The sequence below is a fragment of the Vipera ursinii genome, assembly GCF_947247035.1.
Source record: "Vipera ursinii genome assembly, chromosome: 2".
Classification (NCBI taxonomy): domain Eukaryota; kingdom Metazoa; phylum Chordata; class Lepidosauria; order Squamata; family Viperidae; genus Vipera; species Vipera ursinii.
In genome coordinates this window covers 150,713,143-150,730,342 of record NC_139513.1, presented here as the reverse complement: position 1 = coordinate 150,730,342, position 17,200 = coordinate 150,713,143, and the positions used below count along the sequence as shown (strand labels likewise).

At 44.5% G+C, this 17,200-nt stretch overlaps 1 protein-coding gene across 1 annotated transcript in view; it reads left to right on the top strand.

Moving 5' to 3' along the window:
* Positions 1-15,934: 15,934 nt before the first annotated feature.
* The window catches only part of AMHR2 (anti-Mullerian hormone receptor type 2), a gene marked incomplete at its 5' end in the record, with an annotated part of 32,181 nt that continues 30,915 nt past the window's right edge, over positions 15,935-17,200 (top strand). The window contains one exon of the mRNA XM_083353436.1: positions 15,935-16,121. Coding sequence (XP_083209562.1) covers positions 15,935-16,121 — 187 coding nt within the window. The remainder of the gene's footprint in view (positions 16,122-17,200) is intronic.

Below are 17,200 nucleotides of genomic sequence, written 5' to 3'. Positions count from 1 at the left end.
CGTTCTTTGGTTTGATTTTAGTGGCAATTTACTGTTCATTGTTGTTTCTGCAGGTAGGATAGACACCCGTAGCGTCCCTCTGTGAGGTAGATAAGTAGTTTTAAAAATTTGATCCATGGATCAATAAATAAATTTGCTTAGAGTGCTGGATGTTCTTTTGGATCAAAGTAAGGTTTAAAAAAATGTACCGAATGTTTCTTTTTATTTCCCCTTTGGGAAATCCACAAAATTGTATATAACCCAAAATAATATTAACTGGTTTGGAAATGCTCTTTGTTCAGTGGGGGGAAAAAAACCCAAAAGCAAAGAAGACACCCTCAGTGATTGCTAGACACACTATTCCTGACAGCATGTAAAATACATAACACATGTTCATTTTTTTCAAACAGATGTAGAGATTTCTGTTTTGTTTCGGGGAACAAGAGCATAGTTAATATTGTAAAATGTTCAAATGTCCTTCACCAACTGTGCATGCAGGTTTGGATGTATAATTCTGCTTATTAAAAAACACAAATCGTAATATTTATTTATTTTATTCGATTTATATACCGCCCTTTTCCCGAAGGACTCAGAGCGGTTTACAGGGCAAATTTTAAAAAAAGATACAATATACAGCTTAAAATACAATTAAATTAATAGCCCCAACACTTTAAAATTGAATTTAAAACCTTAAAAACCCCTCAGTCCAGGCCGGCCAGCTCAAATAGCCAGGTTTTTATGTCCCGGCGAAACGAACGAAGGTTGGGGGCGATCCAGAGTTCCACCGGCAGCTGATTCCATAGGGCAGGCGCGCCCACCGAGAATGCTCTCCCCCTGGGAATCACCCGCCAGCACTCTTGACCGGCGGTACCCTGAGGAGGCCTTCCCTGTCGGAGCGCACAGGACGATGGGAAGTTGACGCTGGCAGCAGGTGCTCCCTAAGATAATCCAGACCCATTGTCAGAATCCATTTATATCACATTTCATAATTGTATAGGTAGAACAACGTGCTATTACTGGGGATTCTGCCATCTCTCCGAGGGGGGGGGGAGAGGATGGTTACTAAAGCGATTTTCAAACAACAGGGGATGTTTTAACGGGGGAAGGGAGGGGGACAGACAGATATGGTTTGTGTCTTCATTTACAACTGAAAAAAGGGAAGCAATAACCATAAAACCAAGGAGAGTTCCCTTTCCCATGGAAGAACCTGACACCTAGCAACTGACGACAGCCTGACCAAATGGATGAGGGGAGGGGCTGGAATGGGAATGGTTTATATAGGATTGAAATGTAACTTTTCTCAGATTCCGTCTTGTATTCCCACAATCAATTCCTTCCTAGTAAACATTTTCCTTTTGGACTAAACTTGCATCCAAGAGTTCTTATTTCCTAAGATGTGGATTGAGGTGGGTCCTGACAGTAGACGGAATCTGAGAAAAGTTACATTTCAATCCTATATAAACCGTTCCCATTCCAGCCCCTCCCCTCATCCATTTGGTATTGGGTTGAAACTCTGGCCTGTAGCTACTTGAAAAGGAGTGTAACCTGTGCTTGAGTGGACTGCATTATTATATGCTACTTCTGCAAAAGGCAGTAGGTCCGTCCAGTCGGACTGCTGAAAATTAATATAGCATCTCAGATATTGTTCAAGTATATTATTAAGTCTTTCAGAAGCTCCGTCTGTCTGAGGATGGTGACTAGATGACAGTCCTTGGGTGGTTCCTAAGAGGGATAAAAATTCTTTCCAAAATGCCGATGTAAATTGCACCCCTCTGTCAGATATGATGCGTTGTGGTACCCCGTGCAATCTGTAAATATGCTGTACAAAAAGTTTTGCTAATGCTTTTGCAGTCGGGATTTTTTGGCAAGGTATGAAGTGTACTTGCTTAGAGAACAGATCTGTGACAGTCCAGACTACGGTGTTTCCATTACTTTCAGGCAGTTCTACGATAAAATCCATGGCTATTTCTTTCCATGGGGCTGAGGGGTTTGCCACCGGTTGTAACAGACCTGGCGGTTTCCCTTGCAGTCTTTTGGCCATCGCGCAAATTTGACAGCTACCCACATAGCTTTCTATGTCCTTTTTCATAGATGGCCACCAAAATTGCCTTTTAGTTAAGTGTAAGGTTTTTACAAAGCCAAAGTGTCCTGCTGATTTTGTATCATGGCACAGTTGCATGAAATTGATTCTCTGTGTGGCAGGTATATATAGCTTCTCCCCCACCCACGGTAGTCCATCTTTAATTGTGCACACATGTTTATTTTTCTGGAACCATTCATCACTTTCCAAAGATTTCCTGAATTCTATTCCAGTTTGGCTATCTACCTTCGGCTTCATTTTTTCTTGTGCCCTGGTGGTGACTGGTGCTGCCAGTTGTTGTTCCGGTACAAGTGGTTTAAAGTCAGTAACTCTTGTGCTGTTATATTGGGGCATGCGGGATAATGCATCTGCCAGGAAGTTCTTTCCCCCCGGTAAGTGTTTGAGAGTGAAATTGAATCGGTGAAAATGTTGGGACCAGCGGGCTTGCTTAGGAGTGAGCTTCCTGGGCGTTTTTAGTGCTTCCAAATTTTTGTGGTCTGTCCAGACCTGGAAAGGTATTTTATTTCCTCTTAGGAACCACCCAAGGACTGTCATCTAGTCACCATCCTCAGACAGACGGAGCTTCTGAAAGACTTAATAATATACTTGAACAATATCTGAGATGCTATATTAATTTTCAGCAGTCCGACTGGACGGACCTACTGCCTTTTGCAGAAGTAGCATATAATAATGCAGTCCACTCAAGCACAGGTTACACTCCTTTTCAAGTAGCTACAGGCCAGAGTTTCAACCCAATACCAGAACTAACCCCAAAAGAACCGGTTATCCCTGACCTGAAGGAATGGATTGCTCAATTACAAAATACATGGCCAATCGTTAGGAAAGCGTTGGAAGATGCCAGAAAAGCATACAAGACACAGGCAGACAAAAAAAGAACCGATCCCACACCATTTAGGGTAGGAGAGATGGTATATTTATCCACAAAATACCTGAAATCACTCCAACCCTGTAAAAAACTAGGACCAAAATATATTGGACCCTTTCCAATTAAAAGAATCATAAACCCAGTAACAGTTGAATTAGAACTACCCAAAAATCTTAGACGAATACACCCAACCTTCCACTGCAGTCTATTAAAGAGAGAACAACAATCTCCACTACGAGAAAAAATCCCACCACCACCACCCCCCATCATGGTGGAAGGAGAACAACATTTTGAAGTGAAAGAAATCTTAGATTCCAGAAAACACCATGGAACGATACAATATTTAGTGGCATGGAAACACCTCCCCTCCTCAGAAAACGAATGGGTTAACAAACTCCATGTTAAAGCACCTAAGTTGCTTAAGAGGTTTCATACAGAATATCCAAACAAACCAGGCTAACAGTTATATGTTTTCTTTCCCCACAGATGGACTCATCTTTTTTCTGAAAGGAGAGCCGAATGTCAGAATCCATTTATATCACATTTCATAATTGTATAGGTAGAACAACGTGCTATTACTGGGGATTCTGCCATCTCTCCGAGGGGGGGGGGGAGAGGATGGTTACTAAAGCGATTTTCAAACAACAGGGGATGTTTTAACGGGGGAAGGGAGGGGGACAGACAGATATGGTTTGTGTCTTCATTTACAACTGAAAAAAGGGAAGCAATAACCATAAAACCAAGGAGAGTTCCCTTTCCCATGGAAGAACCTGACACCTAGCAACTGACGACAGCCTGACCAAATGGATGAGGGGAGGGGCTGGAATGGGAATGGTTTATATAGGATTGAAATGTAACTTTTCTCAGATTCCGTCTTGTATTCCCACAATCAATTCCTTCCTAGTAAACATTTTCCTTTTGGACTAAACTTGCATCCAAGAGTTCTTATTTCCTAAGATGTGGATTGAGGTGGGTCCTGACACCCATGCCATTTAGGGCTTTATAGGTCATCACCAGCACCTTGAATCTCACCCGGAGGGCAACTGGAAGCCAATGCAGCTCGTGGAGAAGAGGTGTTACATGGGAGTATCGGGAGACCCCCATCACAACTCGCGCGGCCGCATTCTGCACCAGCTGAAGCCTCCGAGTGGTCCTCAAGGGCAGCCCCATGTAGAGAGCATTGCAGTAGTCAGTTGTTGCTCCATCACTGCCCCTTCCAGAAAACTCTTAGCTTAATATTTTTGTTGGCCACTGATCTCCAAGATCATATGAAGGAATCGTTTTTGCACAAAGAGATAGTCTGCATTACTTTACATCTTTCTGAGCATGCTGCAATATCTGTCGTCCTGTCAGGGTTCCAAATACCTATTGTTTTTCTTGCATATATCCTTTTGTTCTTTTGTGCTTTTCTCTGACTTGGAGGCAGAGGATAATTCTCATATAACAATGATAAAAACAAATCAAATTGATTTTTAAAAAAAATAAAAATAAAAAATAAAGATTAAAAGCAACTTATGACTGGTGCTTCAGGTATAACTTCCAGCTGAAGGTACCGTAAAAAGATTCTAATCAGAGTGCTCTATCCAAAGATGGCTGTTTTTACACTGCAATTAACTCAAGGGGGCAGCATTGCTATGTTGGCTGCAGGAAAGTTGGCCGTCCTTTTACCACTGTGAATAGTTTTGAATACCCAGAATAAAAACTAGGACAAAAAAGTGTATACAGAGGGGGACTGGTATTTTTTTAAAAAAAAAAAAAATCTGTAGAAAAATATTAGTTGTCGGTACTCGGAGAGAATTTGATAAAGGCCTTGGCCGAAGTGTTACTTTTAACTCAGATCCAAGAGCAAAACCTGTTTGGGGCTACCTTGGATAAATCTATGACTGCTTGTAGCTCGTGTACTACAAATAAAACAGCAGGCTTTATAATCCAGATGATATTCTTGGTTGGAAGTAAGAGATCATTCGTCCTTCCCCCCCCCCCAGGGTCTTCTGATTGCTGGGGTGCATTGAAAGATTTTGGGTAAATGCCTTTGAGATAACCAAGGTTATTTAACAGCTAATTATGGTGGGATAGCTACGGCCTTCTGGATTAATCCCATCAATCCCAGCAGCACCAGCCAGGTGAGCAAAGAGAACACCTGGAGACCAATTTCTTGCCCTCTGAGCTGGCATAACTAAGCTCTGCAATTTTGAGAGGATTCCTTGTAATTTTACACCACTTCATGGCATCTTGAGAATTCTAGTGCAAAGAAAATAAGACACCCATGTCCTTATTTGAGGGATATTTATTGTTCTTAACATGTGCAGGTACAGGCAAACATTGGAATGACCAGTGCTGAGAACTGAAAAGGGAGGAGTATGCTTTGACTACAGCAAAGTTATTTATCATCCTAAATGTGACAGAGCATTGAGATGATTAGAACAGTAAAGTGAAGTGGAGCCAGTAAATTAATGCATTCCGGCAGAAGTGTTTACACAACCAACCAAAGCTGCTTCAGCTCTGTTTATGCCATTGTGGGAGTATGTTATTTAAGCAACCAAAAGAAAATAGGAGAATTACAGAAACCTTTGTATACTATTGGATGGGGAAATGGTGTTTGAGCCATCTGAGAGAAATATAGTCTTAAGGAGTTGCTTTGGATAAAACCATATAGATCAGACTTCCCTTAACTTTGTGGGTATCTTGGACTTTAACTCCTTAGCCATCATGGCTTAAATGTAGGCTTAAGAGCAGCCCTGATGTCTAGTCAAATGGCCAAGTAGCTGCGAATTCTGAGAGTTGTTTCCCATATTTTTTGGAGATCACCAAGCTTGGGAAATGCACTTTTCCTATGGGAAATTCTCACATGAAAACTGTAGTCCCCTGCCATCATAGCAATGTTGACTAATTTCCAACAAAATTCTAAATACCTTGGGAATTTCAATGGAAAAGTATGAGATATCAATGTCTTTCCCAATGTCTGTCCCTATACTTTCAGAATAACAGATTAATAGAGTTGGAAGTGACCTTGGAGGTCATCAAGCAGGAAATCCTATACCATTTCAGACAATTGACTGTCAAATTTCTTCTTTAAAAACTCCAGTGTTAGAGCATCCACAATTTCTGGAGGCAGGTCATTCCCCTGATTATTCTCACTGTTGGGAAATTTCTCCTTAGTTCTAGATGGGGTCTCTCCTTGACAAGTTTCCATCTCTTACTTCTCGCCTGCCTTCAGGTGCCTTTTTTATTTTTAAAAAAGTTGCCACAGAACATATTCCAATGCCAAAAAGCAGATTTTTAATTATAAATTTTATAAAAATAGTCTATCTTTTTACACAGGTGTCCACTCAGTCTGTTGATTCACAATAGTGCACGATTAGAGCATAGTGCTTGCAATCAGATACCCATTCAAATCGTAATCTTTTGGGTACACTGTCTATGAGAAAATGTTTGTCATTACATTGTGGCTCATTTCTCATACTAAGCCAGTTGTATGTAGCAGCTGATCGTAATTTCCCCACCCCCCACATCACTTGAAACATCGATGGAGATTCTCGGTCATCCAGGTCATTGTTATCCCAAAGCTGCTTTGTACCAGTTGGAGCCTCCGAGTGGTCTTCAAGGGAAGCCCCATGTAGAGAGCATGCTTAGGCAACTAGACTTTCTTGTTTTTCTTCTTGTCCAAGAAGCTTCTTCAGATCTGACTGGATGGTGGGGAATGGAAAGATTTATACTCCTTGCAGACAGCTGTTCATTTGCCTTCTCTTAGAGAGTTATTAGTGCTACCTGGAGGCTTATCTGTGTCTTCAGGATCACTTGAGTAGTGCAAATGGGTGTGGAGCCTTAGGACTGTTGTAGATTGGAGATAGATGACCTCATATCCCTCCCCCTCTGTTGAGAGAGGGCTATTCAATTTTGACACAGATGGCCTCTTTGACCCCTCTTTCAAACCAGCAGTTGTCTCTGAGACCTGAGGAGAGCAAACAGCAGTCCATCTGCATTTAAAAGACAAAGTCCACTCTTTCGAAGACAGCAAAATCCACATTTTGGACAGAGAGGACCATTGGTTTGAAAGAAGGGTCAAAGAGGCCAACTATGTCAAAATTGAACAGGCCTTTCTCAACAGAGGGGGAGGGATACGGCATCATCTCTCTCCACTTTACAACACAATCCTTTCAACAGTTCCAAGAAGGCTCCATACACATTCAGGTAACCCCGAAGACACAAATAAGCCTCCAGGTAACACTAATGACTCACTAAAAGAATGCAAATGACCAGCCATCTGCAAGGAGTATAAATCTTTCCATTCCCTACCATCCAGTCAGAGCTGAAGAAGCTTCTTGGGTGAGAAGCGAAACGTCTTCAAAGAAAAACAAGAAAGTCTCATGAAAAAAACACCTTTGGTGTCACTTGAAACATCACTCTTGACCGTAACAGTAAATAACACAGGACATTCATCTTTCTCTACAGTAATTAAAAACTAAACATGGCTTTTTAGAATAATAGTCATAACATAGCCATTATATTCTCTGTCCATTTGTGTGGTGTGCCTATTCTAGATAAGATACCTTTATTGTCATTTTTTACTGTGGGCACACTGGCACACATTAAAAATGAAATTCTGTTGCCTGCTCTCAAAAGTGTACACATACATAACACACACATAGACATGCTACATACATACATATGTATATTTAATTTAATTTAATATTTAAATTTCTATACCGCCCTTCTCCCGAAGGACTCAGGGCGGTGAACAGGGCATATCTTAAAACTACAAAAATACAAAAGTTAAAAAAGAATTAAATTATTGCCCACAATAAAAACAATAATATATATATATATATATATATATATATATATATATATATATATATATATATATATATATATATATATATATATATATATATATATATATATATATATATATATATATGTATTAAAACCCTAAGTAATTCCCCATCAGGCCAGGCCAGCTTGTTCAAATAAATGGGTCTTTAACCCGCGCCGGAAGGAGCGGAGATCCGGTGCCATCCGGAGCTCAACCGGCAGCTGATTCCACAAAGCCGGAGCGCCCACAGAGAAGGCCCTCCCGCATTCTGTACCAGTTGGAGCCTCTGAGTGGTCTTCAAGGGAAGCCCCATGTAGAGAGCGTTGCAATAGTCAAGACGAGAGGTCACGAGCGCATGAGTGACCGTACACAGGGCATCCCGGTCTAGATAGGGCCGCAACTGCCGCACCAGGCGAACCTGTGCGAAAGCCCCCCTAGTCACGGCTACTACATGATCTTCTAAGGTAAGCCATGCATCTAGGAGGACTCCCAAGTTGCGAGCCCTATCTACGGGGGGTAAAGACTCACACCCCATAGAAAGTGATGGAACATTTTGAATGTCCCGGGATGCCGGAATGTACAGCCACTCAGTCTTGTCAGGGTTGAGTTGAAGTCTGTTCCTCCCCATCCAGACCCTAACCGCCTCCAGGCAACGGGACATCACAGCGAGGGCATCACTGGGGTAGTTTGGGGTCGAAATGAAAAGTTGGGTATCATCAGCATATTGATGATACCCAACTCCAAAACCACGAATGATCTCACCCAGCGGTTTCATGTAGATGTTGAACAGGAGAGGCGAGAGAACCGAACCCTGAGGAACTCCACAAACAAGAGACCTAGGGGCCGATCTCTGCCCCCCTGCCAACACCGACTGCGAACGTCCCAGGAGATAGGAGGAGAACCACCGAAGAACTGTGCCTCCCACTCCCAATCCCCTGAGACGCCGCAGCAGGATACCATGGTCAATGGTATCGAAAGCCGCCGATAGGTCTAATAGGACTAGGACAGAGGAATATCCCCTATCCCGGGCCCTCCAGAGATCATTCACCAGAGCGACCAATGCCGTCTCCGTGCTGTACCCGGGCCTGAAACCCGATTGGTACGGGTCCAGATAATCCGCTTCATCCAGGACCAGAGGGAGCTGATGCGCCACCACACTCTCAACAACCTTCGCAAGAAAGCGAAGGTTGGAGACTGGACGAAAGTTGTTCAAGACAGCTGGGTCCAAGGCAGGCTTCTTGAGGAGAGGTCTCACCACCGCCTCCATCAAGACGGTGGGGAAATTACCCTCACTCAAAGAAGCAGATATCACCGCCTGGAACGAGCCTCGTGTCCTCTCCCTGGCTGCATAAACCAGCCAGGAAGGGCACGGATCCAATAAACATGTGGTGGAGCTCAACCTCCCCATAATCCTGTCCACTTCATCAGGGGTCACAAAATCAAACTCCTCCCAGATAACATTGACAAGACCGCCCGTGTCCTGATCGTCAGACTCTGCCCAGCTGGAGTCCAAACCGGTCCGAATCCGAGCGATTTTATCCGACAGATGTTGACCAAACTCCTCGGCACGACCCTGCAAGGGATCCTCCCTCACCTCCTGATTAAGGAGGGAGCGAGTTACCCTAAACAGGGCGGCCGGGCGATTAACTGCGGACGCGATGAGGGCAGAGAAGTAATTGCACCTCGCTGCCCTCATCGCTGCGAGATAAGACCTAATATAGGTTCTTAACCGCAACCGGTCGGATTCGGATCGGCTGGACCTCCAGCAGCTCTCTAGGCCCCGTTTCCGACGCTTCATCTCCCAGAGCTCTGCGGAGAACCATGGAGCTCGATGGGATCTGCACCGGGTCAGGGGCCGCAGGGGTACAACTCGGTCCAGTGCCTCAGTGGCTGCCCTTTCCCAGGCTTCCACTAAGGCATCCGCTGAGCTGTGAGCGACGGAGGCAGGTGGGGATCCCAGCACTGCCTGGAACCCGAGAGGGTCCATTAAGCATCTGGGGCGGTACCATCTAGTTGGTTCTGCATCCCCACGGTGGGGGGTGGCAAGACGGAAGACCAGCCACAGGAGGTGATGATCGGTCCATGACAGGGGCATAATAAATGGAGAGCCCCCACCAAGATCATCCAACCACCGTCCAGATAAAAAAACCAAGTCAAGGGTGTGGCCTCCCTCATGAGATGGTTCAGAAATTACCTGCGTCAGTTCCATGGCCGTCATGGAAGCCATGAACTCCCGGGCTAACTCAGATGACCCTCCCAGGGATAGTAGATAGAAGTCACCCAAAACTAGAAGTTTGGGGAACTCAATCACCAAACCGGAGAGGACATCGAGTAGCACGGGCAGGGCTGCCGCTGTGTGACTAGGCGAAACGTACACCAGCAGCAAGCCCAACTGCGCCCCCGAACCAAACCTCAAAAAGAGAGACTCACACCCGACTATCTGAGGAACGGTGGTCTCCCGCGGACATAAGGTCTCCCTAATAACAACCGCCACTCCCCCGCCCCTACCTTGAGCCCGAGGCCGGTGTAGTGCTCGGAAACCTGGTGGGCAAAGGTCAACCAAAGGGACCCCACCCTCTGGACCCAACCAGGTCTCGGTGATACAAGCCAGGTCCGCATGCTCACCCTCCACCAGATCCCGCACAAGGGGAGCCTTATTAACCACGGACCTGGCATTCAGGTACACCAGCCGGAGCTCAGGAGGCTGCACATCCTCGTTCCCGGCACCTCGGGGAAGAACCAGAGGGTCGGAGCGCCTCACCGCTTGCAAACAGCGGAGACAGCCCTCCCGGTAACGATACGGCCCTCTGTCCATACGCCTGCTGCCATACCCCAGTGTCGTGGGAATCGGTAATCCCACGACTCACTCCCGAGCCCCAGATGTAACCACAACCTGCTCCCCCCGAACGCCGTCAGACCCAGGCCTGGCCTGCAACACGGTTGTATGGCCACCCCCCATAGTCAGACAACCATTACCCCCCACCCCCCTCCCTAACCCCCTAAAAAATTTGACTAAAAAATTAACCAGGGGCCTCTTATTAAATTTATATCGAGAGCCCCTGGCCTTACCCTATACCTAACCCTTAGATATAAATACATATAAATGTTAATCACTGTCCATCTTGGATACATAACGGAAGGAGAAAGCTTGAGAGTTCACAAGGTTTATACCGTATGGAACAAAACTGTGACTGAATCTGGATGTTCTGCTTCGGATACCACGGAGCCTCCTCCCAGAAGGTAACAAAGAAAACAGGTCATGAAGAGGATGTGTAGTTTCCCAGACAATCCTGCTCAAGCAATGCTTATATGCTATGTACAGTTGCAAGAAAAAGTATGTGAACCCTTTGGGATTACGTGGAGTTTTGCATGAATTGGCCATCAAATGCACTCTAAACGTCATGTAAGTCACAACAATAGAAAAACACAGTCTGCTTAAAATAATACTACACAAACATTACCTGTTGTCAAGTTTTAATTGAACATAAGATGGAAACATTCACAGTGCAGGGTGGAAAATGTGAACCCCTAGCCTAATGACTTCTCCAAGAGCTAATTGGAGCCAGGAGTGAGCCAACCTTGACTCCAACCAGTGTGATGATATTGGATGTGTTGCTGACAGCTGTCCTGCCCTTTAAAAACACACACCTGTTTTGGGTTTACTGGTCTCAAGAAGCACTGTCTGATGTGAACCATGCCTCGCAGAAAAGAGCTCTCAGAAGACCTATGATCAAGAATTGTTGACTTGCATGAAGCTGGAAAGGGTTACAAAAGTATCTCCAAAAGCCTTGATGTTCATGTGTCCATGGTAAGACAGACTGTCTACAAATGGAGAAAGTTTAGCACTGTTGCTACTCTCCCTAGGCGTGGTTGTCCTGTAAAAATGACTGCAAGAGCACAGCGCATAATGCTTAATGAGGTAAAGAAGAACCCTAGAGTGTCAGCTAAAGAGCTACAGAAATCTCTGGCACATGCTAACATTTTTGTTGACACATCTACAATAAGGAAAACATTAAACAAGAATGGAGTACATGGGAGGACACCACGGAGGAAGCCATTGCTGTCCAAAAAAAATATTGCAGCACGTTTGAAGCTTGCAAAAGAGCACCTGGATGTTCCACAGCACTACTGGCAAAATATACTGTGGACAGATGAAACCAAAATTGAGTTGTTTGGGAAAAACACACAACACTATGTGTGGAGAAAAAAAGGCACAGCACACCAACATCAAAACCTCATCCCCACTGTAAAACATGGCGGAGGGAGCATCATGGTTTGGGGCTGCTTTGCTGCCTCAGGGCCTGGACGGATTGTTGTCATTGATGGGAAAATGAATTCCAGAGTTTATCAGGACATTTTGCAGGAAAACGTACGACCATCTGTCCGCCAACTGAAGCTCCGCAGAGGATGGGTGATGCAACAGGACCCAAAGCATACAAGTAATTCAACAAAACAATGGCTTCAACAGAACAGAATACGCCTTCTGGAGTGGCCCAGTCAGAGTCCTGACCTCAACCCGATTGAAATGCTGTGGCATGACCTTAAGAGAGCGATTCACACCAGACATCCCAACAATATTGCTACACTGAAACAGTTTTGTGAAGAGGAGTGGTCCAAAATTACTCCAGATCGTTGTGTAGGTCTGATCTGCAACTACAGGAAAAGTTTGCTTGAGGTTATTGCTGCCAAAGGAGGGTCAACCAGTTATTAAGTCCAAAGGTTCACATACTTTTTCCACCCTGCACTGTGAATGTTTCCATCTTATGTTCAATTAAAACATGACAACAGCTCATGTTTGTGTAGTATTATTTTAAACAGACTGTGTTTTTCTATTGTTGTGACTTAGAGCGCATTTTATGGCCAATTCATGCAAAACTCCACGTAATCCCAAAGGGTTCACATACTTTTTCTTGCAACTGTATGCTATGTCCTGCATAGAAGAGTTTTATGAAAGAGTTGTATGCATATGTCTATGTACCTGAATATTTCAATCCAGAGGGATTTCTGTTATACAGAAAATGAGCTAAAACCTAGGAGAAAGTCATTGAATCAGAGCCACAATTGGCCCTGTGCCTCAGTTGCCCTGATCAGCCTCCTCCAACCTGGTGTCCTCCAGATAGGCTACAACTACATCTCCCAAATACCACAATGCTTGAGAAACCAGGGAGCTGTAAATGAAGCATTTGTGGCACTACTACATAGGATATCTAGCTTCTAAACAGACATTAGCCTAGCCTACACTTCTCCTTCACTTAACACACAGGGACACAGTGGCTCAGTGGGTTAGGACGCTGAGCTTGTCACTCAGATGGTCGGCAGTTTGGTGGGTCGATTCCCGAGTGCTGCGTAACAGAGTGAGCGCCTGTTACTCGTCCTAGCTTCTGCCAACCTAGCAGTTCGAAAGCACATAAAAATGCAAGTAGAAAAATAGGAACCACTACGGTGGGAAGGTAACAGCGTTCCGTGCACCTTTGGCGTCTAGTCATGCTGGCCACATGAGCACAGAGACGTCCTCGGACAAGCTCTTCGGCTTTGAAACGGAGATGAGCACCAGCCCCTAGAGTCGGAAACAACTAGCACGCATGTGCAGTGCAACCTTTACACTTCTCCTTCCCTTAACACACAATACAGTAGTTTACACATCTATGGAGATTCTCAATCATCCAGGTCATGGTTGTCCCAAAAGTGCTTTTTCAAGAGGCAAATAGACTTTCTTGTTTTTTCTTTGAAGACGTTTCACTTCTCATCCAAGAAGCTTCTTCAGCTCTGACTGGATGGTGGGGAATGGAAAGATTTATACTCCTTCCAGCCCGCTGGTCATTTGCATTATTCTGGGCTAGTCGTTAGTGCTACCTGGAGGTTTATCTGTATCTTCAGGGTCATCTGAGCAGTGCAAATGTGTGTGGAGCCTTCTTGGAACTGCTGAAAGGACTGCGGTTGTAGACTAGAGATAGATGATGTTGTATCCCTCCCTCTCTGTTGAGACAGGGCCTGTTACTTGTGAGAGTGTGCATATCTGCAGCTGGGGTAAATTGGCTTATAATTGGCTAAATTTATAATTTATAATTGGTTCGGGTCTGGATGGGGAGGAACAGACTTCAACTCAACCCTGACAAGACTGAGTGGCTGTACATTCCGGCATCCCGGGACATTCAAAATGTTCCATCGCTTTCTATGGGGGGTGAGTCTTTACCCCCCGTGGATAGGGCTCGCAACTTCGGAGTCCTCCTAGATTCACGGCTTACCTTAGAAGATCATATAGTAGCCGTGACTAGGGCTTTCGCTCAGGTTCGCCTGGTGCGTCAATTGCGGCCCTATCTAGACCGGGATGCCCTGTGTACTCATGCGCTCGTGACCTCTCGTCTTGACTATTGCAATGCTCTCTACATGGGGCTTCCCTTGAAAACCACTCGGAGGCTCCAACTGGTACAGAATGCAGCCACGAGAGTTGTCTTGGGAGTTTCCCGGTACTCCCATGTTACACCTTTGCTCCGCGAGCTGCATTGGTTACCAGTTGTCTTCCGGGTGAGGTTCAAGGTCTTAGTGATGGTTTTTAAGTCCTTACATGGCATGGGTCCGGAATACCTCGGGGACCACCTGCTGCCGGCGTCGACTCCCCTCCGCCCTGTGCGTTCCCACAGAGAGGGCCGCCTCAGGGTGCCTCTGGTCAGAGAATGCCGGCTGGTGGCCCCCAGGGGGAGGGCCTTCTCTGTGGGCGCCCCGGCTTTGTGGAATCAACTGCCGGTTGAGCTCCAGATGGCACCGGATCTCCGCTCCTTCCGGCACGGGTTAAAGACCCATTTATTCGAACAAGCTGGCCTGGCCTGACGGGGAGTTAACTCAGGGTTTTAATATTTGTATATTTTTACTGTTTTATTTTGGGCAATAATTTAATTCTTTTTTAACTTTTGTACTTTTGTATTTTTATTATATGCCCTGTTCACCGCCCTGAGTCCTTCGGGAAAAGGGCGGTATAAAAATTTAATAAACTTAAACTTAAATAGCTTGGAATTATCAGCTATGACTGATCACAGGTCTCCAAATTCTCAGGTAGGCTGTTTCCTTGTCTTGCTTTCTGAAATCCCCAGAGCACAGGGGATGTGACCCGGGTGTCTTCCACACACAGTGTTCTGTAGCAGAGCCATTATCCTTCCCCAGTTGTAGAAAATAGAAAAGTTTTTAAAATGTGAGGAAGAATGAGATGGAAATGTGCAAATGTGCTGAAGTTTTCCTTTGGTCAGAACTGTTTATCAAAATGGGAGGGGACACATATCCAACCCTAATCAGCCTTTCAGACCAGCCAAATTCTTTTCTCAGGGTCATCTGTACTTCTAGCTAATTAACTGGTTCTACAAAGCTAAACAACTACATACATTAGACATGGGTAATCAAGATACAATATATGGGAGGTGGATTGTCCCATACTGACTTTGTAATAATGCCGCTTGGGGGTGTGTGTGAAAGCCCTAATAAGCAGGCATATACATAGAATGAAGGCTACTGCTAAGCTTGTAAGCTGCCCTGAGTCTTCGGAGAAGGGCGGGATATAAATGGAATTAAAATAAAAATAAAAAATACTGATAATACTGTACTGCTGTGGTTTTTATGATACTCGCCCTCCAAATTCTAGTCTTGTAAGCATGCAGTGTGCAACATATTAAAACACATCCATCTAAGTGGGTTTTAAGGTTTTCTGATAACCACCTCCAAATCTTATTCTGCCTGCCTCCCACAAGCATCACTCACATCTGTATCTAAACCTGAAAAGATGTCCTTGGCCTATATAGTTGATATCCCAGTCTAGGATATCTCAATTTCTCTCCTTGAGTTTGCAGAGGAGTTATTTTTCTAGGATGAATGCAGCTGTCTTGTGGGAGGTGATTTTTTTTCCTATGGTGTCTCAGAAACAGGCAGATCTAGAAGAGGCTCATTTTGTCCTTCTTTGACTGCATTCATTGCCACCCTCCCCTGTTTGCTTATGGTCACTAGCTGACAGGAGTCAGTCCCATCCCACACACTGGAGCTTGCCAAGTCCTTCCCACCTGGGCCTGGAGGAGAGACACCAAAGCGGGCAAGCTGGGTTTACATACCCAGACCAGGTGCTGCTGGAAAATAGATGGGGTTCCACAGCTTTCTCCTTTGGCTTTTTATGCTGGGACAGCAAAGTAGGTCAATGGATGCGCTGAGTAAAAACCGTAGCTGTGTCTCCTATGGATCCAATGCTCTGACTGAGGGACTGGAGCATCTTCAGGGCTTAATCTTGGAAGATGGCCGCAATGGCACAATCCAGTGTCCTCACAACCAGTGCTGTTTTGGCATCTGGGAACTGAACCATGGACAAATTCAAGCCAAGATTCAAGGTGAGGACAAATGGAAGATGCAACTGGGGAGTCTTCTCTGGGGAGTGAGGGTGAAATGGAAGCAGAATATCAGCAAGCACATTGTGAGTTTTCTGTTTCTGGCTAACAAAATGCAGTTGGATATATATATATTTTAATCTAGGAATATGTGAGTTAGGGAAATAATTCTGTCTTATGCTCCTGTTCAAAAGTATGAATTTCAGGATCTTTATATTTTTGCCATAAAGCAAGAGATCATAAAGTACATGCTATGTTCTTCAAGCAGGGTTCTCCAGCTTAAAATTTTACTAACCAATCTTGCTAACCCAGATTGGAAGTGGAGATTGAGTGTAGAAGACAAAACTAAAGATGCAACTGTTATTTCTGTGGTTCTTTGTCTGACATGCATCAAATTTAAAGACACTGTATGTGTGGATAGGAGGGCTTCTAAGGACTGATCTGTGTATTTTGGTCAACTGATGTCCCATCTCTGGCTGATTCCCAGCTGAATGGCTGAACTATACTTCCTGTTGGAGTATAGGAAGTAAAGACATGAAATTTGGAGTTGCCTCAGTGAAATGTATGTTCTTTCCTTGAAATTTGTAGTCATCAGGTATTCACTTACCTTCGTAAATGCATGCCAAAAACAAATGGAGCCTTTTCCATTGATAGATTTATGTTTCTGGTTGCTTAAACCTGTCTTCTCTAAAAGTAAGAAATAGAATGGGTTATAAGTGGACCTTGTATCTCGTAGTTGGGCGCACTTCATTATCTTTCATCTCAGGTACTGAAGTTTCTTATTAAGTGGAACATCAATCATGTTTTATTAAACATAGTGATATTGTTTGGAGAGACTGTTATATTTCTATTCATGGTGAAAGGAACTCACTTTGGCAGGACTTTTGTCTGTTTCATCTTCTCCTTATAGCAACACTAGAAGGTAAAATAGGCTCAGAAAATAATCCCTAGTAGTTGGCTGAGGTCCACTCAATTAGTTTCATAGCTGAGTGAGGATTTGAATCTGCTTCTCTTAAATTTCTATTCTTTTGACCACTGTCACCCAAGTGTCAGCCACTCTAATAATGTTTAGCTTTACCTCT